The sequence below is a fragment of the Aspergillus tubingensis genome, assembly GCF_013340325.1.
Source record: "Aspergillus tubingensis WU-2223L DNA, scaffold_11, whole genome shotgun sequence".
In the NCBI taxonomy this organism is placed as follows: domain Eukaryota; kingdom Fungi; phylum Ascomycota; class Eurotiomycetes; order Eurotiales; family Aspergillaceae; genus Aspergillus; species Aspergillus tubingensis.
In genome coordinates, this window is record NW_023336285.1 from 1,290,759 (window position 1) to 1,311,040 (window position 20,282).

General features: G+C 52.6%; 7 protein-coding genes across 7 annotated transcripts; 4 read left to right on the forward strand and 3 right to left on the reverse strand.

Moving 5' to 3' along the window:
* Window positions 1–845: 845 nt before the first annotated feature.
* On the forward strand, window positions 846–2,267 carry AtWU_09777 (uncharacterized protein; the record flags this gene model as incomplete). The annotated part of the gene is made up of 1 exon (XM_035504883.1): window positions 846–2,267. The coding sequence occupies one exon, from the start codon at window positions 846–848 to the stop codon at window positions 2,265–2,267; it is 1,422 nt and encodes a 473-aa protein (XP_035360776.1).
* Window positions 2,268–2,479: 212 nt separating this feature from the next.
* Window positions 2,480–4,030, reverse strand: AtWU_09778 (kinase-like protein; the record flags this gene model as incomplete). Its single annotated transcript, XM_035504884.1, has 3 exons — window positions 2,480–2,932; window positions 3,021–3,435; window positions 3,495–4,030. The coding sequence occupies 3 exons, from the start codon at window positions 4,028–4,030 to the stop codon at window positions 2,480–2,482; spliced, it is 1,404 nt and encodes a 467-aa protein (XP_035360777.1).
* Window positions 4,031–4,357: 327 nt separating this feature from the next.
* AtWU_09779 (copper chaperone CCS1) lies at window positions 4,358–5,266 on the forward strand (the record flags this gene model as incomplete). Its single annotated transcript, XM_035504885.1, has 4 exons — window positions 4,358–4,375; window positions 4,437–4,509; window positions 4,556–4,690; window positions 4,749–5,266. 4 exons carry the CDS (start codon window positions 4,358–4,360, stop codon window positions 5,264–5,266), a joined length of 744 nt encoding a protein of 247 aa, XP_035360778.1.
* A 2,351-nt stretch (window positions 5,267–7,617) lies between these two features.
* Window positions 7,618–9,387, forward strand: AtWU_09780 (putative PB1 domain protein; the record flags this gene model as incomplete). Its single annotated transcript, XM_035504886.1, has 6 exons — window positions 7,618–7,632; window positions 7,687–7,836; window positions 7,881–8,216; window positions 8,262–8,535; window positions 8,599–9,305; window positions 9,358–9,387. 6 exons carry the CDS (start codon window positions 7,618–7,620, stop codon window positions 9,385–9,387), a joined length of 1,512 nt encoding a protein of 503 aa, XP_035360779.1.
* A 208-nt stretch (window positions 9,388–9,595) lies between these two features.
* Window positions 9,596–10,835, forward strand: AtWU_09781 (putative SNARE protein (Ufe1); the record flags this gene model as incomplete). The annotated part of the gene is made up of 3 exons (XM_035504887.1): window positions 9,596–9,718; window positions 9,779–10,512; window positions 10,595–10,835. The coding sequence occupies 3 exons, from the start codon at window positions 9,596–9,598 to the stop codon at window positions 10,833–10,835; spliced, it is 1,098 nt and encodes a 365-aa protein (XP_035360780.1).
* A 118-nt stretch (window positions 10,836–10,953) lies between these two features.
* On the reverse strand, window positions 10,954–12,405 carry AtWU_09782 (aspartate aminotransferase; the record flags this gene model as incomplete). Its single annotated transcript, XM_035504888.1, has 4 exons — window positions 10,954–11,049; window positions 11,109–11,957; window positions 12,009–12,140; window positions 12,226–12,405. 4 exons carry the CDS (start codon window positions 12,403–12,405, stop codon window positions 10,954–10,956), a joined length of 1,257 nt encoding a protein of 418 aa, XP_035360781.1.
* Window positions 12,406–14,405: 2,000 nt separating this feature from the next.
* On the reverse strand, window positions 14,406–16,221 carry AtWU_09783 (RING-H2 finger protein; the record flags this gene model as incomplete). Its single annotated transcript, XM_035504889.1, has 4 exons — window positions 14,406–14,784; window positions 14,841–15,387; window positions 15,436–15,835; window positions 15,886–16,221. 4 exons carry the CDS (start codon window positions 16,219–16,221, stop codon window positions 14,406–14,408), a joined length of 1,662 nt encoding a protein of 553 aa, XP_035360782.1.
* Between the last annotated feature and the right edge of the window lie 4,061 nt (window positions 16,222–20,282).

Below are 20,282 nucleotides of genomic sequence, written 5' to 3' on the forward strand. Positions count from 1 at the left end.
AGGTGTGGCATGAACGACGCTGTGTGCCAGTAGCACAGCTCCGTGATACTATTGATTGTTTAGTAACTGTCAGCTATCAGAGAGAAACACCTTAGTCTAGTTTATAGTATGACCCAAACAAGAAGCTTGCTTCGCCAGCACCACCTGAAGCCCCAGGCAGTCTGCAATATTCTTTATTTAAGCTTAACTCTGATACAAGAGAAGCATCCATTACGAAACAGAAATAGTAAGGATTTGTTTGAGGGGCCAAACAAAGTATATCCACGACACTTTGTTTGTACATTCACAGCCGAGATATTTCAGGAAACCGCCATGCAGGTAATACAGGCAGAGAAGCAGCCACTCAATTCAATGCCTGCCTTGTCCAACATTGCAAATGCACCCGGAATGACCCGTCTTTTATGTACTTTGGCATCGCCTGCTGCTGGCTATTTACCAACTGGGGACCCCACTGTCCAGATCATTCCCCCGCAAAGTATCTTTTTGTGCAACTTCTGCTCGGAGTTTCTGATTCACTGAGCCAATATCAGGCACCTGAATAGCACAGCCATGAAGCCTAAGGGTTCAAGCAGTGGCCGAAGCAGACGTCGTCAGTCGTTGTCGTTCTCGTCTCTTCGTCCGTCCATGAGCCGGAATAGGTAGGCGAACTATATGATCCTGTGGATTCTGCAAGCTGACAGATAGCACGAAGAACTAGAAGACCATCAACACCTCCTCCCACCACTTGCGAAGAAAGCGCCCACTACCCCGTTTTTGATCCGCAAAACCCGCGGCACAACCCTTCGCTTGCATCTACATCATGGCAGCAGTGGATGCAAAGCCTGCCGAAGAAGTCCATGGGGAAAATGCACTCTTTGTCCCTCCGACCTAGGTTTCGCAGACGTCCCATTCCTCGTCCAAGCCATAACGATGATATACCTAGCCTTTGGTCGTCCACGGATTCAGCCAAGGGCTCCTCCGACCAGCAGGGCACGCTCTACTCGTCGACTGTGTCAGAGGCTAGCACTGAGGAAGATGTTGAGTTCGGTACTGACCTACAGCGCATCAGCTGCAACTACCCGCCGGATGGCAACATGGACAGGTATTTACGGAGTCTGCCGGGGCCATTTGTATGGGAAGATGGTACCGTTTCCTCAGAGTCGACCGTTGTGCCTCGTCGGGAGACTGAAGAGTTTCTTACTTTGACCTTCTCAAACGCTCGATCAACATCTAGCAATAAAGATAGGGGAACGGAGTCTCATAATGTGGCGTCTACAGATGCTATCGGAGGAGACAATCCTCAGCCTATGATTCCGAGCTCATCCTCCCGCAATCCTAGCGAGTCGTACTTTTCGCAAGCAGCAGGCAGCGAGACCGAGGGTCTGTGCATCACAGTTCCTGTTCCTTCCAACAGTGGCGCTTCTGAGCCACAGTTGCCGTCTGGAACAGTCGATAGTGACAGGGATGGTGCGGCCAGCGCGAGCAGACCCAGCAATCTTTCGGTGCCAATCGTCGACACAAGCAGCGCCAGACCTGTTGGAACGAGCGCCAACATGGCACCCTACGTCTCCCACTCACAAATCATAGATGCTGAATTGGCTATAGAGTCTTTGGAGCTGTGCCAACGGCTAGAGCTGGGTGAAAGCCATGATGGGGAACAGGTCGTGACATACGAAGCTTACGAAAACGCTGGACGTTCAGCCAGTCACTCACCAGGGGCAGTGGATTCGACCAACAGCCCCTCCACGAAATTGCCATCAACTGAAATTCCCGAGTTGTCGAATCATGGTGGTGAAATACCTCGCATTACGATTGATATGCGCGTTACTTCTGGACAGGTGCAGGAAGGCGCCGGTAATCGTATTGTCCGCTGCATTGATTCGACAGAAAATATGCCCTTAATCCCGGCTAAAGCAGAGGATCGTCTGAGTGAACATAGTACCGATGCGTCGGTCTTGCGCAGCCAATCGTCTCAGGACGATCTGGCGTCGCTGCTAGCATTGCGAGACGAGTACTTCCTAGTGGACAAATCCAACGACCTCCGTCCGGATAGGGGGAACAACGCCACCAAAGCGGAGCGCAGCTTCAGCGGTGATGGCTGCTTGTATAGTGGGCCAGGGCTCGACCGCAACTCGTCGAACAGAGTGCATGATATCCCCGAGATCATTGGTCCGCGCACGCCCGTCCAGGTACGTGGCACACGGCCGTTCCGACGCGAGTATAACACCAGCGATTCAGAAGAGTACCTTATGACATACCCGGCTATCGACAGACACTACTTTTCGTGAGTCCATGCTGACACGAGTGATGTCGGTACTGCCTTCATTTCACTTTGCATGTTACCTAACCTGTGACGTTCCTTATCACACCTTGCTGTTCAGTTTGGAAGTGTATTTTAGTGATACCTCCAGGTATTTTGGATATCGAGACATCTCGCTCCAAAACCTGAATCACACGAAATTCTATATGCACATTATAAGACATTGAACCAGGCTCCATACTAGCCCAGCCGTAGCGTAAACCCAGCCCCCTGTTCCCCCGTCTCCCCACCACCCTGACCCCCAAACACACTCGCAAAGTCCAGCTTCGGAGCCTCTTGCCCCCGCTTAGGCGCCTCGGGAGTCTCCCTCCGTCTGCGCTTCTCCATACCCGCCTTAGACGGAAACGTCGGGAACATCTCCTTCGGCTTCGGCCGAGGATCCTCCTTGAAATAGCGATGCGCCAGACACTCCTTCGTCGACATCCGCACCCCGGGATTCAACGCCAACAACGACGAGAGCAGATGTAGCCCGGCATTCGTCAAAAAAGGGAACTTGGTCCGAGGCAGTAAAGGCGGGTTTCCCCCCGCCGTAGTAGTTGATGCAGTAGGCGGCAGCCGTAGTGACTTGGCATTCGGTAATGATCTGAATTCAGGCCAGATCTGGGGTGTGGGCGGGCCGGTGAGGGCGAATATCTACAAAACATTATTCATTAGTCAAGATGACCCTTCACAGAGTGATGGCTTTGGGAAGAGGATGGGAGGGGGCAGGGGTTAGGCTCACCTTCGAAACCTGCTCGACCTCATTCTTGCCCTGCAACAACGGTTCCTTGGTCAACAACTCGCCCATGATACACCCTACACTCCACATATCGATCTCGGTGCCGTATTTCTCTGCCCCCAGGAGGAGTTCCGGGGCCCGGTACCAGAGGGTCACGACGAGCTGGGTGAGTTTCGGGGGCGGATCGCCGTAGTAGCGGGCCATGCCGAAGTCGGCGATTTTGAGCTCGCCGCGGTTGTTGAGGAGGAGGTTGGAGGTTTTGAGGTCGCGGTGCATGATCCATTGGTCGTGGAGGAAGTTGAGGCCCGAGAGGAGTTGGAGGAGGAGGGTTTTGATTTCGCTGGGGAGGAAGGGTTCGGGCATTTCGTCGAGTAGGGTTTTGAGGTCGTGTTCGTGGAAGTCCATTACTAGGTAGATTCTGTGGATATGAAGGTTAGTTTGGGGTGATGGGAGGGATGAAGGGTGGGGAGAGGTTACTCGTCTAGTTTTGTGCCTGTTACTACTTCTCGTAGGTAGACTATGTTTTGATGTCGGGCTTCGAGGAGGGTTTGGATCTCGCGGAGTCCTGTTACGGGGAAGCCGTCTGGGGAGTTGTCCATTTTGAGTTTCTTCAGGGCTACTACTTCGCCCGTGGTTATGTCTTTGGCGCGGCTGACGAAGCCGTAGGAGCCTTCTTCGATGTGGTTGAGGCGTTCGAAGTTGGTGACGTTTCGACAGGGTCCCCATTCTTGGGTTGGGAAGGTGAGGATGGTGGGTTCATTGTTTGTGGTGGTGGTGTTGGATGTTGTTTGTTGTTGGTCTGGGATGTGGTCGTTTGATAGTCGGCGACGCTTGGTGGGTGGTGCGCTGCTGTCTGTATCAGCTTGTTGGGCTTGAAGCTTGGCTTGCTCGTCCAGCTGGCGCTGTTTCTCGGCTTTGGCGCGTCGCTTTTCTTCCTTTTCGCGCTTGCGCTGGGCCAGGATGGCTTCCGTTTCGGGGTCGTCGTCGGTGGCCCATCTGGATTTGGAGGACATGCTGCGATGGCCTGGATTGGCGTGGGGCGAATGACAATGGATGGATGGGATTGTGGAGAGAGTGCCGGATGCAAAGCAGCAGCTGTAGACAAGCTGGACGCGGACGGAATTGCGGCGAGAAAGTGATGCTTGATTGGTCGGATGACGCTATCGGCGAGAACAGAGTGACTAAGCCCGATTGGGTTGATTTCAAAGCGTCCCCGCCTCGTCCCGCATCAACTACATTCGAGGGGCATTCCATGAGAATCCACAGTTTCTTTTTCCCTCTTTCTTCTACGGTGACACTCACATGCGCATTGGTGTTGTAGTACTTTCTATCCAGACAAGATGATTGAACCGTTTCAGGTGGGCTCTTGCCAGGGTTGACGATGCATCTCGTGAGGGGAATGCCTAACTAATCGCTTAGACTACCTTTGCGGTCCCGATGACCTGCGAGGGCTGCGTCAAGGATGTGTCCGCATCGCTGAAGAAGTTGGAGGGTAGGCGCATCCGCATTGCAACCCTGTGCGCAAGCTGACCGGTCAGGCATCAACAAGGTCGAGGCAAACCTAAAGGACCAGCTAGTCTTCATCGAGGGGACGGCACCACCCAGCTCGATTGTCTCCGCTATCCAAGCTACGGGACGGGATGCCATTCTACGAGGCAGTGGCACCTCCAACAGTATGTCTATCACCTGCCTACTCCAGGCAGTACACCGAGGCTGATGGCACCATTGCAGGTTCCGCGGTGTGTATCTTGGAAACCCACTCGAATAGCGTCTCCAACAAGATTCGTGGTCTGGCGCGCATGGTCCAGGTCTCCTCCAACATGACCCTGGTCGACCTGACGATCAACGGCCTTACTCCCGGCAAGTATTATGCCACGGTACGCGACACAGGGGATATCTCGCAGGGTGCTGGATCCACCGGCGGCATTTGGGAGGCCGTCAAGGCTAAAGTTCTGGGTTCGGAGCCAGTCAAGGAACCCCGCGGCATTTTTGGATCGGTTGAGGTGAACGACAAGGGCCGGGGCAATGTATTTTTGGATCGCCCGGTAGCGGTGTGGGAGATGATTGGGCGCAGTATGGTAGTGTCGAAGAGCCAGGAGGGGCCCTTTCGACAGGAAGACCCTGACACTCTAGTGGGAGTGATCGCTCGAAGCGCGGGGGTGTGGGATAACGACAAGATGGTGTGTTCCTGCTCCGGTAAGAATGTGTGGCAGGAGCGGCAGGAGCAGGTGGCCCAGGGAATGGCCTAAAGGGGAAGAAGAGAGGGAAATGAGGATGTGGTTGGAGGAAGCTAGACTGGCGGGTGTGTCTATGTATAGCAAGCAGTCCGGTCAGTGGTTAGAGTGTGCATAGTACTAGGGATAGGATACCCACGATCGATGATCGATCAGCCCTGAGATAAGGAATACGAGCAAGCATGAGTGACGATATTCTAGCGCATTGCCGAACTTTTAAATAGAAACGCGTGGGCGAGGGGTTTCCAGAAATAGAGACCGGACCAGGGTGCCCATTGCATCACCGGTAGTTGATGTTTGTGGTGGTTGGTGGTGGTGGTGATGTTGGATGGGGATAGAGATGGACGAGGGATCCAATAGTAGACACCCCAGACTCAGGTGACCGACGAGTATGCAGGAGAGCTGCACGACAGAGCAACTAGTCGGGGGGACTACGGTGGCTCGCAGCTAAAGATAGGTCAGCCAGCAGCGTCTACAGGACTAGTCGTAGTCTAGTCACAACGGTCGTCGAGGGGTTGATGAAGGCGGGGGGGAGAGAAATCAAATGGGATGGTTAGTTAGTAGTTGCTTAGTGGATAGTGATTAATGCTGGTGATTATTGCACCAACCGCGAGGGACCATCTGCGAGGGTCGGAGAGGGACCCCAGGCAGGAAATCGGTACCGAAGGGGAGTTCGGCCATTTCCTGCAAGCGCCGTGGCGGGGACACCCAAAGTTAATCATCCCCTGAGAGAGTGGAAAAAAAGAAGGATTGGGACAACGTGATGCGGATTTTGAAGCAGACTGTGTGATGAATTCTGATTTGTCCTGGTTATTTTCTTTTCCCTCCTGTCCCGGAGGTCCTCTAATGGTATGTATCATACTATACTATCTTGTAGGGTGATTGATTGATTTGATTGAATTCTTCAGTGACATCGGAGATTGCCCACATTCCCCACTCGGCATGGGTTGCGGAACGGGCCATTGACCCATTTCAGCCCAACATCCAGTCTTCATCTATCCATGGCTGGTGGCAAGGAGTAGTAACGAGATAGTGAGGTAGTATCGAAATAATCTGGTGTAAATTAAGTGGTATTGAATTTTAATTGTATCTTGTACCTCCGAAAGTAAAAGACAGAAAGAGAGTGTGTATGTATGTATCTGAGTACTGTAAGGTACGGGCGTCAACTGGAAGAGAACCCCGACCAGCAGCCAATCAAGGGGGAAGAGATGGATCTTGGCTGCACTGTGATGAAGTGCCAACCCCCTGCAGGAGCCAATGATCATCGCGCACACCGGATTGGCACCCTGAGCACTGACCGGGGGTGGCTTGCTATCAGCCATTCAAGCGCCAGTTTCCCCCTCGGGCGTTACGAACGGGGCAGTTGTGACAGTTCCTGTTTCTTTTCATCACCACTCATTTTACTCTACTAGTCGACTCAGTAGATACGCTGTAACTGTAAGAGACTAAGAGTATTCCTCTTGGCTACACCGACTGACCAGACAAGCTTATACTTCCTTCCCTTTCTCTCCCTCCCCATCTATGCCCGATGCCATGCCTAAGTGTCATCAATCTACTGCTGTTCACCCCTCCCTGGTCTTCTCCATCTTGACCGGCATGACGGTCACCATTTACACCTACTACTACTCTTACTACTACTGCTGCTGCTGCTGCTAAACTAACTAGCTCCCCTGTCGGCTGCATCGTCTCTGCACGCTAATCCCACCCCCTTCCCTGTTTCTTCCTTTTTGGCATTTACATGTGGATTTGACTTCTTCCATCGCGATCCGTACCTCTTTCTCTCCCGTCCCGCTGGAATTCAATTATCTCAGGGCAAACACACCACAACCCACATTCCTTAATCCACAACCCTATCTGCAAACTCACTCAAGAACAGACCCGTTTTTACGAATCTCTGCCAATCCTTCCCTCGAATCACCTCACATTGCCCGTGCTCCCCTCATCCCATCACTCATCACATCCAGCCAACGGCCCTCCTTGCGTCTTGGCTGGTCTCCGGTCCCTCTTAGCGGCTGGGTCGCTGGATCCGTGATCTAATTATATATCCGATCCAACTCTCGGCTCTCGACGCTTGGATAGTGCGCATGGTCTATCACTCCTTCACGCTGGTTATCGCTCTCTCGACTAGCAGCCACACCGACTGCCGCGTGCCGACCCCAACCGGCTTACCCTCGATTGGATCCCCTTTACGGCATCGTCCCAGTGGACTCGCTGCCCCTCGTCACATCCCTGCTCCAGCGTGGCCAGGACCCAGCCATTGCGTCTTGGCCATAGCCAGTCGCATACATATACACTCGCTAGTTGCTGCGGCGTCTCGCCTCGCCCAAGTCAACTAGGCCAGTGGCCGTGCTACGGACAACTTGACCATGTCCTTGAAGCAGGTACTTATGACAGCCTTAGGGTTAGGATGATGCTAATGATGCTAATTTGACTAGGAAATCGAGACCTGGGTACAGGCCCTTGACCACTACGATAATCAGGAATATGATGAAGCTCTTAGGGTCTTTGGTGCGATTGCAGAGACCTCCAAGATTCTGTTCAACTGCGGGGTCATCTATGCCACGTTAGGTGAACATGAAAGAGCGGTATGTTGCCTTATTGATTCTCTGGTCCTTACTGACGAGAGCAGGTTGAGTGCTACCAGCGGGCTGTCGGCCTGGACCAGTATCTGGCTATTGCCTACTTCCAAGAGGGAGTGTCCAACTTTCTTCTGGGGGACTTTGAGGAGGCATTGGCTAATTTCAATGACACGCTGCTCTACCTCCGGGGCAACACCTCCATTGACTATGAGCAGTTGGGCCTGAAGTTCCGGCTCTTCTCCTGTGAGGTGTTGTTCAATCGGGGCCTGTGCTATATCTACCTGCAGCAAATGGGACCTGGCATGCAAGATCTACAATATGCATCAAAAGAAAAAGTCACGCCCGACCACGACGTGATCGACGATGCTATTCGTGAGCAAGCGGCGGTAGGTCAGCTTCCTCTTGTGAGAGTGATGGTACTGACGGAACAGGGCTACACGGTCTTTTCGATCCCGGTGGGGGTGGTGTACCGACCCAACGAGGCCAAGGTCAAGAACCTCAAGGCAAAAGACTACCTGGGCAAGTCCCGGCTGATTGCCGCATCCGAGCGCAGCAGCATGCCGTCCGCAGCCAGCGAGGAGCTCAAGCGGACCATGTCCATGCTGGACCACCGAAAGCCAGAGACGCTGCCGTTTGCCACGTCACACCTGGTGCATAAGAACCTGCAGAGTCGGAGCCGTCAGCAATCGGAGCCGCCTCTGAACCGTAATCTCTTCCCTCCTACTCCCCCGCCGGACGCAGACAAGGCGAGTACCAACAGCTCCACAGGTAGTCTCGCGATGAACAGTCGACCGGGGTCCATCCGAGCAGCGCGGCCACCCCGGCTCGACCTGACGGCGGGCCACAGTACAGAAACGCTGGTCGAGAAGCCGCGGATCGGCACGACGCGCACGGCGTCCGAGTCGCGGGCAGGTCCGGGTCGACCGGGGCCGCGGCCGGGACCAGGGCCACGAGGGCCGGGCGAGTCTCATGGCCATCGACGAGGCATGAGTGATACGGGGTTTGCCCCTACGGTGAGCTCGGAGGAGTCGTATTCGGGCACCCGATCGATGCCAGCGGGCGCCACCTGGCGCCGTCAACAAGAGCGGTATATTGACGAGCAAGAAGAGTACGCCAGTGATGCATACGAGGACAACGGGCCAGACGGTGAGTTTGAGATCATGGGAACGCGGCCGCAGGCGTCTCCGAACCGGGGATCGCGGCGGGGGACGTCACGACGGCCGGAGGTGCGCAAGTTCCGAGTGAAGGCGCACTCGCGAGAAGATACACGGTACATCATGATGGAGCCGACTATTGAGTTTAGGGAGTTTGAGAGTCGGATCCGGGACAAATTTGGGTTCCGCACGCTGCTGCGAATCCGCATGCAAGACGACGGGGATATGATTACGATGGTAGACCAGGAGGATCTAGACTTGTTGATGGCGGGGTCGCGCGAGGTGGCACGACGAGAGGGGAGCGAGATGGGGAAGATGGAGGTATACACCCACTTGACTGCAAAGAGAGAATGGATCGTGCTAACCCTGACAGATATGGGTTGAGGAGCGAGGCGTGATTTAGGATTGCATTAGCGTATACCCTGGAGTTTGGTTGATATGGTATGGTTGTATGGTTGTATGGCTGGTATGGATGATATGAATTATGACAATGCATAAACACGTAAGCATACATCACGTGATTACTACCTACGTAGCTAGATGTAGTGTAGATACAAGCCAGCTCGCACCAACAAACCACAACCCCGAAGTGTATATAGCAACACAGCACAATGACCGACCTCACCCCCACATTCACCCAGCTGGTGCACAGCAAATCGCCGACCTCGAAGCTCTCCACAGGGTACATGACGACCGAAATCGCCGACGAATTCCTCAAAGAAGCCTACCGAATTGTATGCCATCCCCCATTATCCATCCACCACATACTAACAAACACCCACGAAATGAAATAGAACACCCACATAACATCCCTACTATCCTACCTCCAAACCATCCGCCCCTCGTACCTCTCCCTAACCAACACAAAACCAACAACCACCACCAGCACCACCAGCACCACCCAACCCAAACCGAATGAAACACTAGACGACACCGCTCGCGACACCATAACCACGACCACCTCATCCTTATTATCCAACCTCTCCACATCAATAACCACCCTCAGCGCGGCCGAGAACCTCCGCCAGGAGACAGTCTCGCGGAGCATAGCACAACGATTCGGGAAGGGATTTCTGGCGAAGTGGGCGGGGGGAGCTACACTTACCAGTAGCAATGATGATGGCAATGAAGGAAAGGATAAAGAGCAGATTGTTGAGGAGGAGAAAGAAAAGGTGTTAAAGGGGGTGAGGGAAAGCGTGCTATTCTATCTTAATAAGAAGCTGGGGAGTGTGGTTAATGAGCAGAGGGATATGGTTGAGAAGAGGATTGAGAGGGTGAGGGAGAGGGAGAGGAGTGTGCTTTATAAATCGAATACTTCGTCGGGAAGTGTTGGTGGTGGTGGTGGATGGGGGAGGGTGGATGGGGAGTGGAGGGGGGATACTGGCAATACTGGTGGTGGTGTGGTGAAGATGGATGAGAAGGAGGTAAAAGAAATCGAGAAACAGTTAACACCGGAGCAATTGCAACTGTTTGAGGAGGAGAATGATTCCCTGGTGAGGTATTTTGAGGATGTGGTGGGGAAGGTTCAGTATGATATACCCTTATCCTTTCTCTCTATTGAGGTATCTGTGTTGGGGTATGGCTAACAGTTGACTGTGGCATGTGTGTAGGAACGCAGAAAAATCCCTCCTCGAGATCTCCTCTCTCCAGCAAACCCTCGTGTCGCATTTATCTACCCAGGAGGAATACATCTCGCAGCTGGTGACGGATGCGAGTAATACCGAGGCGAATATTGGTCAAGGGAATAAGGAGTTGAAGCGGGCGACGGAGAGACGGAGTACGGCGCAGGCGGTGTTTTGGGGGACGGTGGGGTTGTGTACGTGGTTGGTTGTTTGGGATTTGGTTTTTTAGATATTATTCTTTTATTGTTCAAGTTGTGTTGTTTATATTTTGTATTGGGGTTGTCTACCAGTCTAGCTGTACCTTACATATATCCATTCCATATCCATCATGTACTACCTGTGGTATATTATGAAGTCTCCCGCACTACGCTGTCCACTGCTTCGGCAAAGTAGTCCAGGTTATGTGTGTTTAGGCCTGCCATGGAGATACGGCCGTTCTTGGTCTGTCACATCGTTAGTATATACCCACATGGTGATATCAAGGGGATAGGAGGGGGAATACCATATAGACATGCCACTTCTCCTTCAACACCTTCACTTGCGTCTCAGTCAACCCGGTGAAACTGAACATGCCAATCTGATCCGTAATGTGGTTCCAAGTGCCCGGCGTGCCCTTCTTCTCCAAGCGCTCCCTCAATCCCTTGCGCATCTCCGCAATGCGACCACTCATCGTCTTCAGATCCTCCTCCCACTCCTGGAACAGACCCTCATCGTTCAACACCCGGCTGGCAATGCGCGCACCGTACGCCGGCGGGTTACTGATCTCACTGCGCTGCAGAATGGCCAGCTGCGACGCGATATGCGCATTCGCCTGGGTGGCCTCGGCGCCCGGGGCCGAGACGAAATGGAACGCACCCGTGCGCTGACCATACAGACCAAAGTTCTTGGCGAAGGATTGCGCGACGCACAGCTCGAAGCCCTGCTCGACGAAGTAGCGCACGGCCCAGGAGTCACGAGCGAGGTCACCCGAGGCGAAACCCTGGTAGGCGCAGTCGAAGAAGGGGAAGTGGTTGCGCTCGCGCATGACGACGGCAACCTCCTTCCATTGGTCTTGGGTCAGGTCGACGCCGGTGGGGTTGTGGGCGCAGACGTGCAGGAGGATGATGGAGCCGGTGGGAGCGTCGCGCAAGGCGGAGAGCATGCCAGAGAAGTTGAGGCCCTTGGTTTGGGGGTCGAAGTAGGGGTAGTTGGCGAGGGAGAGGTTGACATTGGTGAAGATTTGGTTGTGGTTGGCCCAGGTTGGGTTGGAGAGGTAGACGGTGGGCTTAGGGTTGGAGGGGTGGAATTTGGAGAGGAAGAGAGCGCCCAGGTGCACGGCACCGGTGCCGGAGATGGTCTGGAAGGTGCATACCTAGGAGATGTTAGATGAATAGGATCACAGAAGGGATGGGGGGAGGCTTACGCGGTTCTCGCGAATGGCAGGGCTGTCGGCGCCAATCATCAACTTCTGGGCGGCGGTGGTGTAGTCGGCGAGACCTTTGATGGGGAGGTATTCGTGATTGAGGGCGGGGTCATTGCGAACGAGCTCGTCGGCCTGTCGGAGTTGGTTAGTTGAGATGCTGCGGGGATGGAGGGAGATAATGATGTGCAGGTGGGGAATTGAGGGGTAGCGAAAGTACCTTCTTGACGACGGGCAGGATCCAGGGTTTGGCATTGTTGTCGCGGTAAGCGCCAATGACTAGATCGACCTTCTTGTCGGAGGAATCCTGGCGAAAAGCCTGAGCCAGACCGAAGAGAGCATCTTCTGGCGCGGCGGGCACGACGGCGGTGGAAAAGACGGAGGGGGTGGTAGAGCCCATGATGTGCGAGGAGAGAGAAGCAAGACGGGAGCGAGCGGTAGAAGTAGAGGTAGCAATGGAGGAAGAGGATGGAGAGGATGAAGAAGTAAGGGAGAAAGAAGAGGATGGAGAAGAGGAAGAAGAGGAAAGGGGCGACATGATGTATTGTCAGGTCAAGAAGAGGTCACACCACCTGATTCCCTCAATGACTGCTGCTTGCGTTCACCGGCGCCAATAAATTGAACTTGACCGAAACAGATAAATCCCGATGGATACACCGGAGCTGGGCAGATGCAGGACAAGGAAAAAAGAAAAGGACGGGACGGAGTAGAAATGGACACGATCGGGGATAGGTTCGGAGGAGGGAGTACGGGGTACATATAGTAGTCTGGGAATGTTCTTGATCTTGAGACCGAGATAAAAGTTGAGAGTTGGAGAATGAGCCGAGGATGTGGCAGTTGCTGGCCCGAATGATGAGTTGAGCAGATGATAATGATGATGACGCATTCACATGACTGCAAAACCATTAATTATTTGAAGCATTATCTCGAACCTCTATCTGTATACTATCTATTTTGTCTATCATTGAAGATACATTCCAGCTATACTGCAGTTATCAACATGAGCAAGGGTTAGATGTTTGGCGGACAGAATTGCCCGAGCTGGCCTGACATCATCATATGACAGATCCACTTATGCTTTCTACAAACCAAGTATGAAAGTAAGGAAAGCATACAAATATCCCTCATCTCTCCGATTTATCTTCTTCATTATCCTCTACTAGATAGTACCAAGACAGTCAGTAATAGTATAATACTTCCCACTTGAGTAATTCCATCCACCATCATATCCCTAAAGGTACTTACTTAAAATAAGTAGAACTGCTTAAAACGCGGCATTAATAACCAATCACAATCTACTGTTACTCATACCTACTTACTACAGCCCGACGCCAGCCGCATTCAGCCAAAATCACTCACTTTCTGACTAACAATAATAATAGCAAAGTTCTAGGTTCTTTTTCCCCGCCCCGACCGAGTCTTTGTCATTTTTTTTACTCCAGGATGATCTGTTCTGTTCACAAATAACAGTAGTATAGTCTCAATGGATGAGTATATATCCAGATATCTATTATCCACTCTAGTACTCCAATCTTCAAGGAGGAAAGAAAGAACCGGAAAAGCATTCCACCCTGCAAGACACAAAGACAAGAAGTAAGACAAAAAAGGATGATCGCTTACCCCACGGGGTGCAATCGGGACAGCTCCTCTACGAGCCTCGCCGGATTCCGGAATCCGATTTGCATTTCGTGCTTTTTAAACTTAACTAACTTGTTTGTGTGGAATTGGGATCGTCGAATTTCGTCACTGGAAAAGTAGTACTTTACATAACTGGATAATTCGTAATGTATTGCAATTGGCATGGATTTGGCATGAGATTCCGAGGTTGGGCTTGCTTTGTTTCCTAACTAGTTACTCGTAGGCTAACTAGTTAGAGCTCGTGCGAACTGACTAATTAACGATTCTAGACCCATACTAGAACAGTCGGATTGTTTGTCCTAATGCAGTAGGAATATCGCTGGTACATAGGATACATTTACACACTGCTTCGGTGTATGTTATGTGCCTGTTCACTGGTCATTTCCAGGTAAACCATCGGTCCTATATACACAATTTTTCCCCCCGTGCAAGAATTCACCCTATCACTTCTAAACGCCATGTATCGCCAATATCGCCATATAAACAAACATCATGATGTGATAGTGTCCCCATCATCAATCCAATCAATCATGTAAATCATAAACCCATAAATCCCAGGTCACAGAAACCAGAAGGGGAAGTCGCCGGCAGCCAGGCCGGTCATATATGTCCATCCCATCGGCTTCATACATAACCCTCCCCATCTCGCATCTTCAATATAGCACATGAACACTCAATGCTCCGAATCACGCCAGCATGCACGTAGAAATAAGTAATGCAAATGAAGAAGGAGAAAACAATTCCAGAGCAGAATCAGGCAAATCAGGCAGGCGGCGCGTCAGTCGATGATGACGATTCGACCGCCTCTCCATGCGCCCGCGTGCGCACCCGGAACTTCTCGCGCAGTCGCGTCGTCAGTCGACTGCGTCGCCGCATTCGCTGCTCATCCGCTTCGTCGGCTGCTTCCTCCCGGTTGGCCTCTTCCCGCACACTCCGCAGCGCCGCAAGGCGCTCTTCTACGCTGGCATCGCGCATGCGGCGCGCATTCAACGTACCGTGCAGGTAGTTGCTAATGCGACGGTGGCGGCCATGGCCACTCTCAGTCGTTGCCTCGGCGGCTCCCTCGGCCGTCTCCGGCTGACCATCACCCAGATCTTGCTCCTCCTCGCCTTCTTGCTGTGGGGGGTTGAGATCGATGCGGCTGCAGAAGTTAGTAAATGTATACATCATTTAGATAAAGTCCAACAGAATGCTCACCAGAGAGGGCATGTGCCAGAAACATTCACCAGCCACGGGTCAATGCACTCGGGGTGGAATTGATGGTTACACGGCAGGACGCGCAAATCCTGCCCCTTGACAAAGTCATCCGTGCAAATGGGACACGAAAAGTTCGGGTGATCCGTCGTCGTCTCCGCCGCAGGAGCATCGCTGCGCTTCTCTTCCTGCGATTCGGTCGGAGGCGCTTCCGTTTGTGGCTGGTGTGGGGAGGTGACCTCCGCAGTCGTGGTCACATCTCGTTCCTCCAATTCATTGGTCGGCACCTCCAACCCCGAACCCATCTCAACATCCCCCTTGGGGCCAACCGTCTTACCGTCGGGTTGGTTGTTGTCCCCGAATTTGACGATCGGGATCGTATCTAACATGGCTCGCGCTATCCCTCGCGCTCGACTTTGTCGCGGTCGTCCCGCGGTATACCGAGGCCCATAGCGCTCCGGATGGCGGTGCGCACGCACCGCACCGGTGATGATAATGGCTAAAAAGAGGGCAGTGATAATGCCTGTAATACTATACAGAATGATCATCGCTGTAACACATTAGCACATGCTACCGCGGCAATGGAGAATCGGCATACCCGTGTTCGGACTCCCGGACGAATCGGTCTGGTCCTGGGTCGTTGTGGTGGGCCCCAGATACGACATGTTGGTGCCGATATACGTCGTTCCGTTCCCTGGAGCTTCAAGTTGAGACTGGACTTGCCGATTCAAAGTCGGATTCACGAGCGTAAAGACGTTGATATAGCGGTTGGCGGATGGTTCATCCGTCGTATAGTTGCAGAGCAGTGAGGTGCCACTATATAAGATGACAGCGAGAGCCTGCTGCTGTGCGGTGAGGACGTTGCCTAGCGTGGAGCTGGCATCCAAGTTCCCGGGATAGGCGGATGGGTCGCAACTGATCACCGCAATATCCTTGCGGCTCAATGACAGAGAGTTGGTGGCATCCACATCCAACAAAGTCCCGGACACCAGATATTGCTAGATTCCATCAGTCTCGACATGGTGAGGCGTCGACAGGGCTGACTAACCGCAAGTTCCGCCTGATTGAGATCCACCAAAGCCTGGGTCAACGGGGCCAAACGGACGGACGTTGGCAAGTGAACCTGACTGCTATTCAAAAGGAACCGGAGGCCACCAGTCCACGACAGATCCCCAGAGTTGTTGGAGGGCCGCACGGTCCAACCGGCCGTGTTCACTGCAGAGCCGAGGGACGAGAGGGCGAGCAGGAAGATAACGCGAGCGGGGAGCGAACAGGTGGAGGAAGCAGCAGGAGCAGCAGGAAAGGACGTAAAACGACGGAAGAAGGAGAATAAAAAGAAGAAAGGAAAGAAGAGTGAAGCAGGATGGAAACGGGGAGGACCCATCGGCGAATCGCCCAGTTGATGATGCTGGCCGGCGATGGAACTTTCCCCACAGTGACGAGGCCTACGGAGACGGCGGAGGATATGGGGGACGGACGAAGATCATGAGCCACGGACGAGGATCGGCCCAGGACCAAGAAACCAGGAGGGACCCAGAGGCAGCCGAAGAGGCACCCAACTGCCAGTCAGCGTTTAACGAGGACGGTGATATCACCCCCGTGTAGGAACCGGACGATCCGCGGCGGCTACAACAGGATTGGAGCGACCGTAGTGGAAGGGGGGGCTGTGAACAACAGTGAGAGGTAGGGATGCCTCGTCACCAATACGGGGCAAGTGAAGAGCGATTGGGGAGATTGGGAGAGATTTGGGTAGTGGATTGAGTACCACGGAAATTAGGAATGGCGTGAATGAGACGATTTGGAAATTCAAATGGGGTGGGTGAGTTGGGTGAGAGGAAGTGAGTGAGTGATTGAGTGTGTGTGGATCGGAGGTTCACAACCTTCAGCAAGCAGACTGGCTGCAATGGGAATTAGCAGCGGCTGGCGATGGGGGAGAAGGATGATGATTATCCACCAGACGAGGGGAGGTTGGCGGATGGCTGGCGAGCTGCGCAGCCGGGCGATCCGGCAGGAAAAGCGACGGATGAAATAAGAGAAAGACAAATAATAATGATAATAATAATGCCACTGGCCTGTCAGCCTCGTTACTATTCTTATTACTGCTGGCCCGGTGGGTTGTTTGGAGTGAGATTCAATCAATCAGTCAATCAATCAATCAATAAATTCAGCCAATCCACCCGAGGAGAATGAGCCGTAAACGCTGCCTGTTTCCAACTTTTTAGTTCAATCAGGGGAGACAGCAAGCGAATACGAGAGGGTCGAGCAAGAGTGAGAAAGTAAAGAGCAGTGAGCAACCGGCGGAAGTTCCATGGATCGACTGAGCGATGCCGGTGGATGAAGGATTATTCATCGCAGCGCCTCGGTCTGATTGCTTGCAGATAGTCGTGGCCGAGGATTTGCGGCGTGATGATGGATGCTTGCGGTTCACTGAGAGCCGAAAGGAAGAAAAAGTGGGACGCCGACAAGAGACAGTGTGTCAAAAGAGAGACACTAGGACTAGACTAGACTCAAAAGCAAGAGATAAAATGGAATCACAAATAGAACATTGGAGAATCCAAGGAAAAAGATGGGGCAGGATAAGATAAGCCTGGTCGCATCCACTTTGGTCTTCTTTCTCTTCTTCTTCTTCTGCCCTCCCTCTGATTAGATTGGGGTGAATGTCAATCCACCCGCGATCGGAATCTCCGCCTACAACAATTCTTGAGGGGGGTCATAGAGGAATGAACAAGCAGACAAGTAACCCAATGGCAATGAAAATCCCCCATTCCACAGGAGAATAATGACTGGTCCTGAAGGCAGGAGAAAGAAGCTGCAACTGGACCGAGTGCGGGGGATCCTGGGCAAACCCGCCGATCGCTTGTGCTTGTCCCAATTTTCGGACGGGAGCCGTTCATGGTTCCGGTGACTAACTAAAAGATAACCAGTAATTCCGTAGCTAGCCAGCTCACTAGCAAAGATAACCAGCTGCCAGACAGGCTATTGTCAATCGGAGGAAAAAAAAAAAAAAAAAGGGCTGACGGGGATTGACTTTCCGATTGATTAACCCTCAAGACAGGTGGCCCTGGTCAACACACGCGCACCACAAGAAAGCATTAACCATAATCTATCCCACACACACCCACCCCCCAATTGATGGATGCAGCAGCACGAATAGGCAGCCAGATCACCGTGCGGCATTGCATCATTCATTGAACTTTGTTTTCCCGATCCAGCACCATCCCATCAAGGGGTCCCGTTTCCAGCAATGCAGAAGGGATGAGATCTCTCTCACCGCACCGCACCATATAAAAAGCTGACAGTTGCGCTCGTGCATGGGTCTCGTTTGAGAACGGGGTAAAGGATGTCCTCTCGTCCACACCTTTTCTAGCTGCTGCTTCTGCTGCTGCTGGGTTGAAGGGAGCGCGCATGGACCCTTTCGCGGGATGGGAATTTGATTGCTTTTTCCTCGCCAACTCCGATTTCTTCCAACGTGGATTCCTCCCTATCCAGCCAGAGCAGGAGCAATTGGTCATGATGGTGTGCAGACGAAACCATCCTCCGTCGCCAATTCACCAGTGATCGGATGATCTGGAGGGGATCAGATCAGATCCCTTGATGGCGATGGTTACCCGTAACGGAAAAAGGTAGGTATGTCGAGCTGACTAACCTTCCCTGCCTTTTGACCGGATTTGTTTCCGTTTCTGTCCCGATCAGGAAGGTCCAAGAACTCATCCCCGTTTTTGCTTCGCCGGTGATTCTCCGCTTCTCAAGGTGGGGGTGAATCAAGCACGTCCACCGTGAGTCTGTGTTCATGTCTCCAACGGACTCTCCGATGCCGGAGTCCATGCGTCTCCATTTGCGGGGATTCGGCGATGTTGCGAGCATGTTTGCTGTGAAGATGACGAGGCAGCTGGGGAACGGGCGCAAGATTGCATTGCATCTCATCTGACCAAAACCGAAGGGACTGACTGACTGTTCATGATCTGCATAAAATGGCGAACACAATTTTATTCATCCTCATGCAGGGATTCCCTCTTTGAGCACTAGGGTTAGGGTCCCTGCCAGTCACTCGCCCCGTCCGGAATAAGCTATGGATTAGGCCGATCGGGGGGATCCGCCCATCCTCAGCTTGTTCAGCTCGCTATTTTCTCCAGACAGCAACATTCCTCCGACCAGGAGGTTAGCAGTAAAAAGAAGACGGTCTCTGGGGTGTCCTCCACTTCCCCCACTTTGCAGACTCGCTTTCCTCAGCCGACAATGTTCTAGCCCATCTGGTCGTTGCTGGGATGGGTTGCTTCCAACACGCCGTGTGACATGTGTCACATCTCTTTCCCTCTATCTTCTCGCTTTGACTTGCCATCCATGTCGAGCAGGCGACCAAGCACAGTCCCTACTGTCAATAAGTAAGTTTCAGCACCTTACCTGGGAGGGAGTATAGTAGATCAGCGAGACGAACATCCGCCAATCCATCCAGCCATCAATCCTGATCCGTCACCCATCCATCCTTTTAGCGGATCGTAGGGTGATCAAGTGGGATTGTCTAGCAGGGTTGATGTGACCTGACCTGACCTGCCCACTGCATCCCCCCCCCCACACACACACACAGCGGCGGTCGCGTGTGTTGATCGTGCCGAATTAGGTGTAGATGAAAACTGGAAGACGGAGAACAGACCACCGACTGAATCAGGGCGAAAAACAAGAACATACAAAGCATAATGCAATTCATGTTTGTTTTTTGCTTAAAGTGCGATCGGATCTCGCTTGCTTGAATAATGGAGGATCTTCCTCTGGTTATTTCTGAGCTGAGCTGAGCTACTTTTAGTGCCAAAGCTACCACCCAGTTTTAACCTATGCGTGATAGCCACCCTCGTCACTCGTTCCAAGAGTATTGACAACCACCACATCACCACTACCATCACAACTATGCAGGGTGTAGATGATGATGTAGAGCAGACATGACAGACATGACATGACATGTCTGAAGATGGATTCTACCTCAGGGGAACGCCCCAATCAGACGACCATAGGTTATTGAGGGTTCCGATCTGTCGTGGCGCGCAACAGCAGCGCAGTACTACCACCACCATTACGATGTACTCATCTTCCATTGAGAAGAACTATCTACTGGGCAGTATTCCATCTATCAACACGAGAAAAGAATTACTAGCAAGATAGTGATAGTTAACTAAGTCAGAAATTAGGTGACCGTAGCACTCGCCCAGCCAGCATGCAAGCACCGACGAACCAAACCCGCCACAAAACACACTACATACTGTTATATCGCAACGGTGTTATTAGGGGCTCCCGCCGAGGATTACTCCCAGTGCTACCTACTACCTACCTATCTATGTACCTACTCAATACCTACTACGGAGTTACTGCTCCTGCTGCTACGGATACAGCCGATTAAGGCCGTCGCCGCCATGCATGCATCCCTACCCTTTCCCATCCTTGTGAGGGGAATAA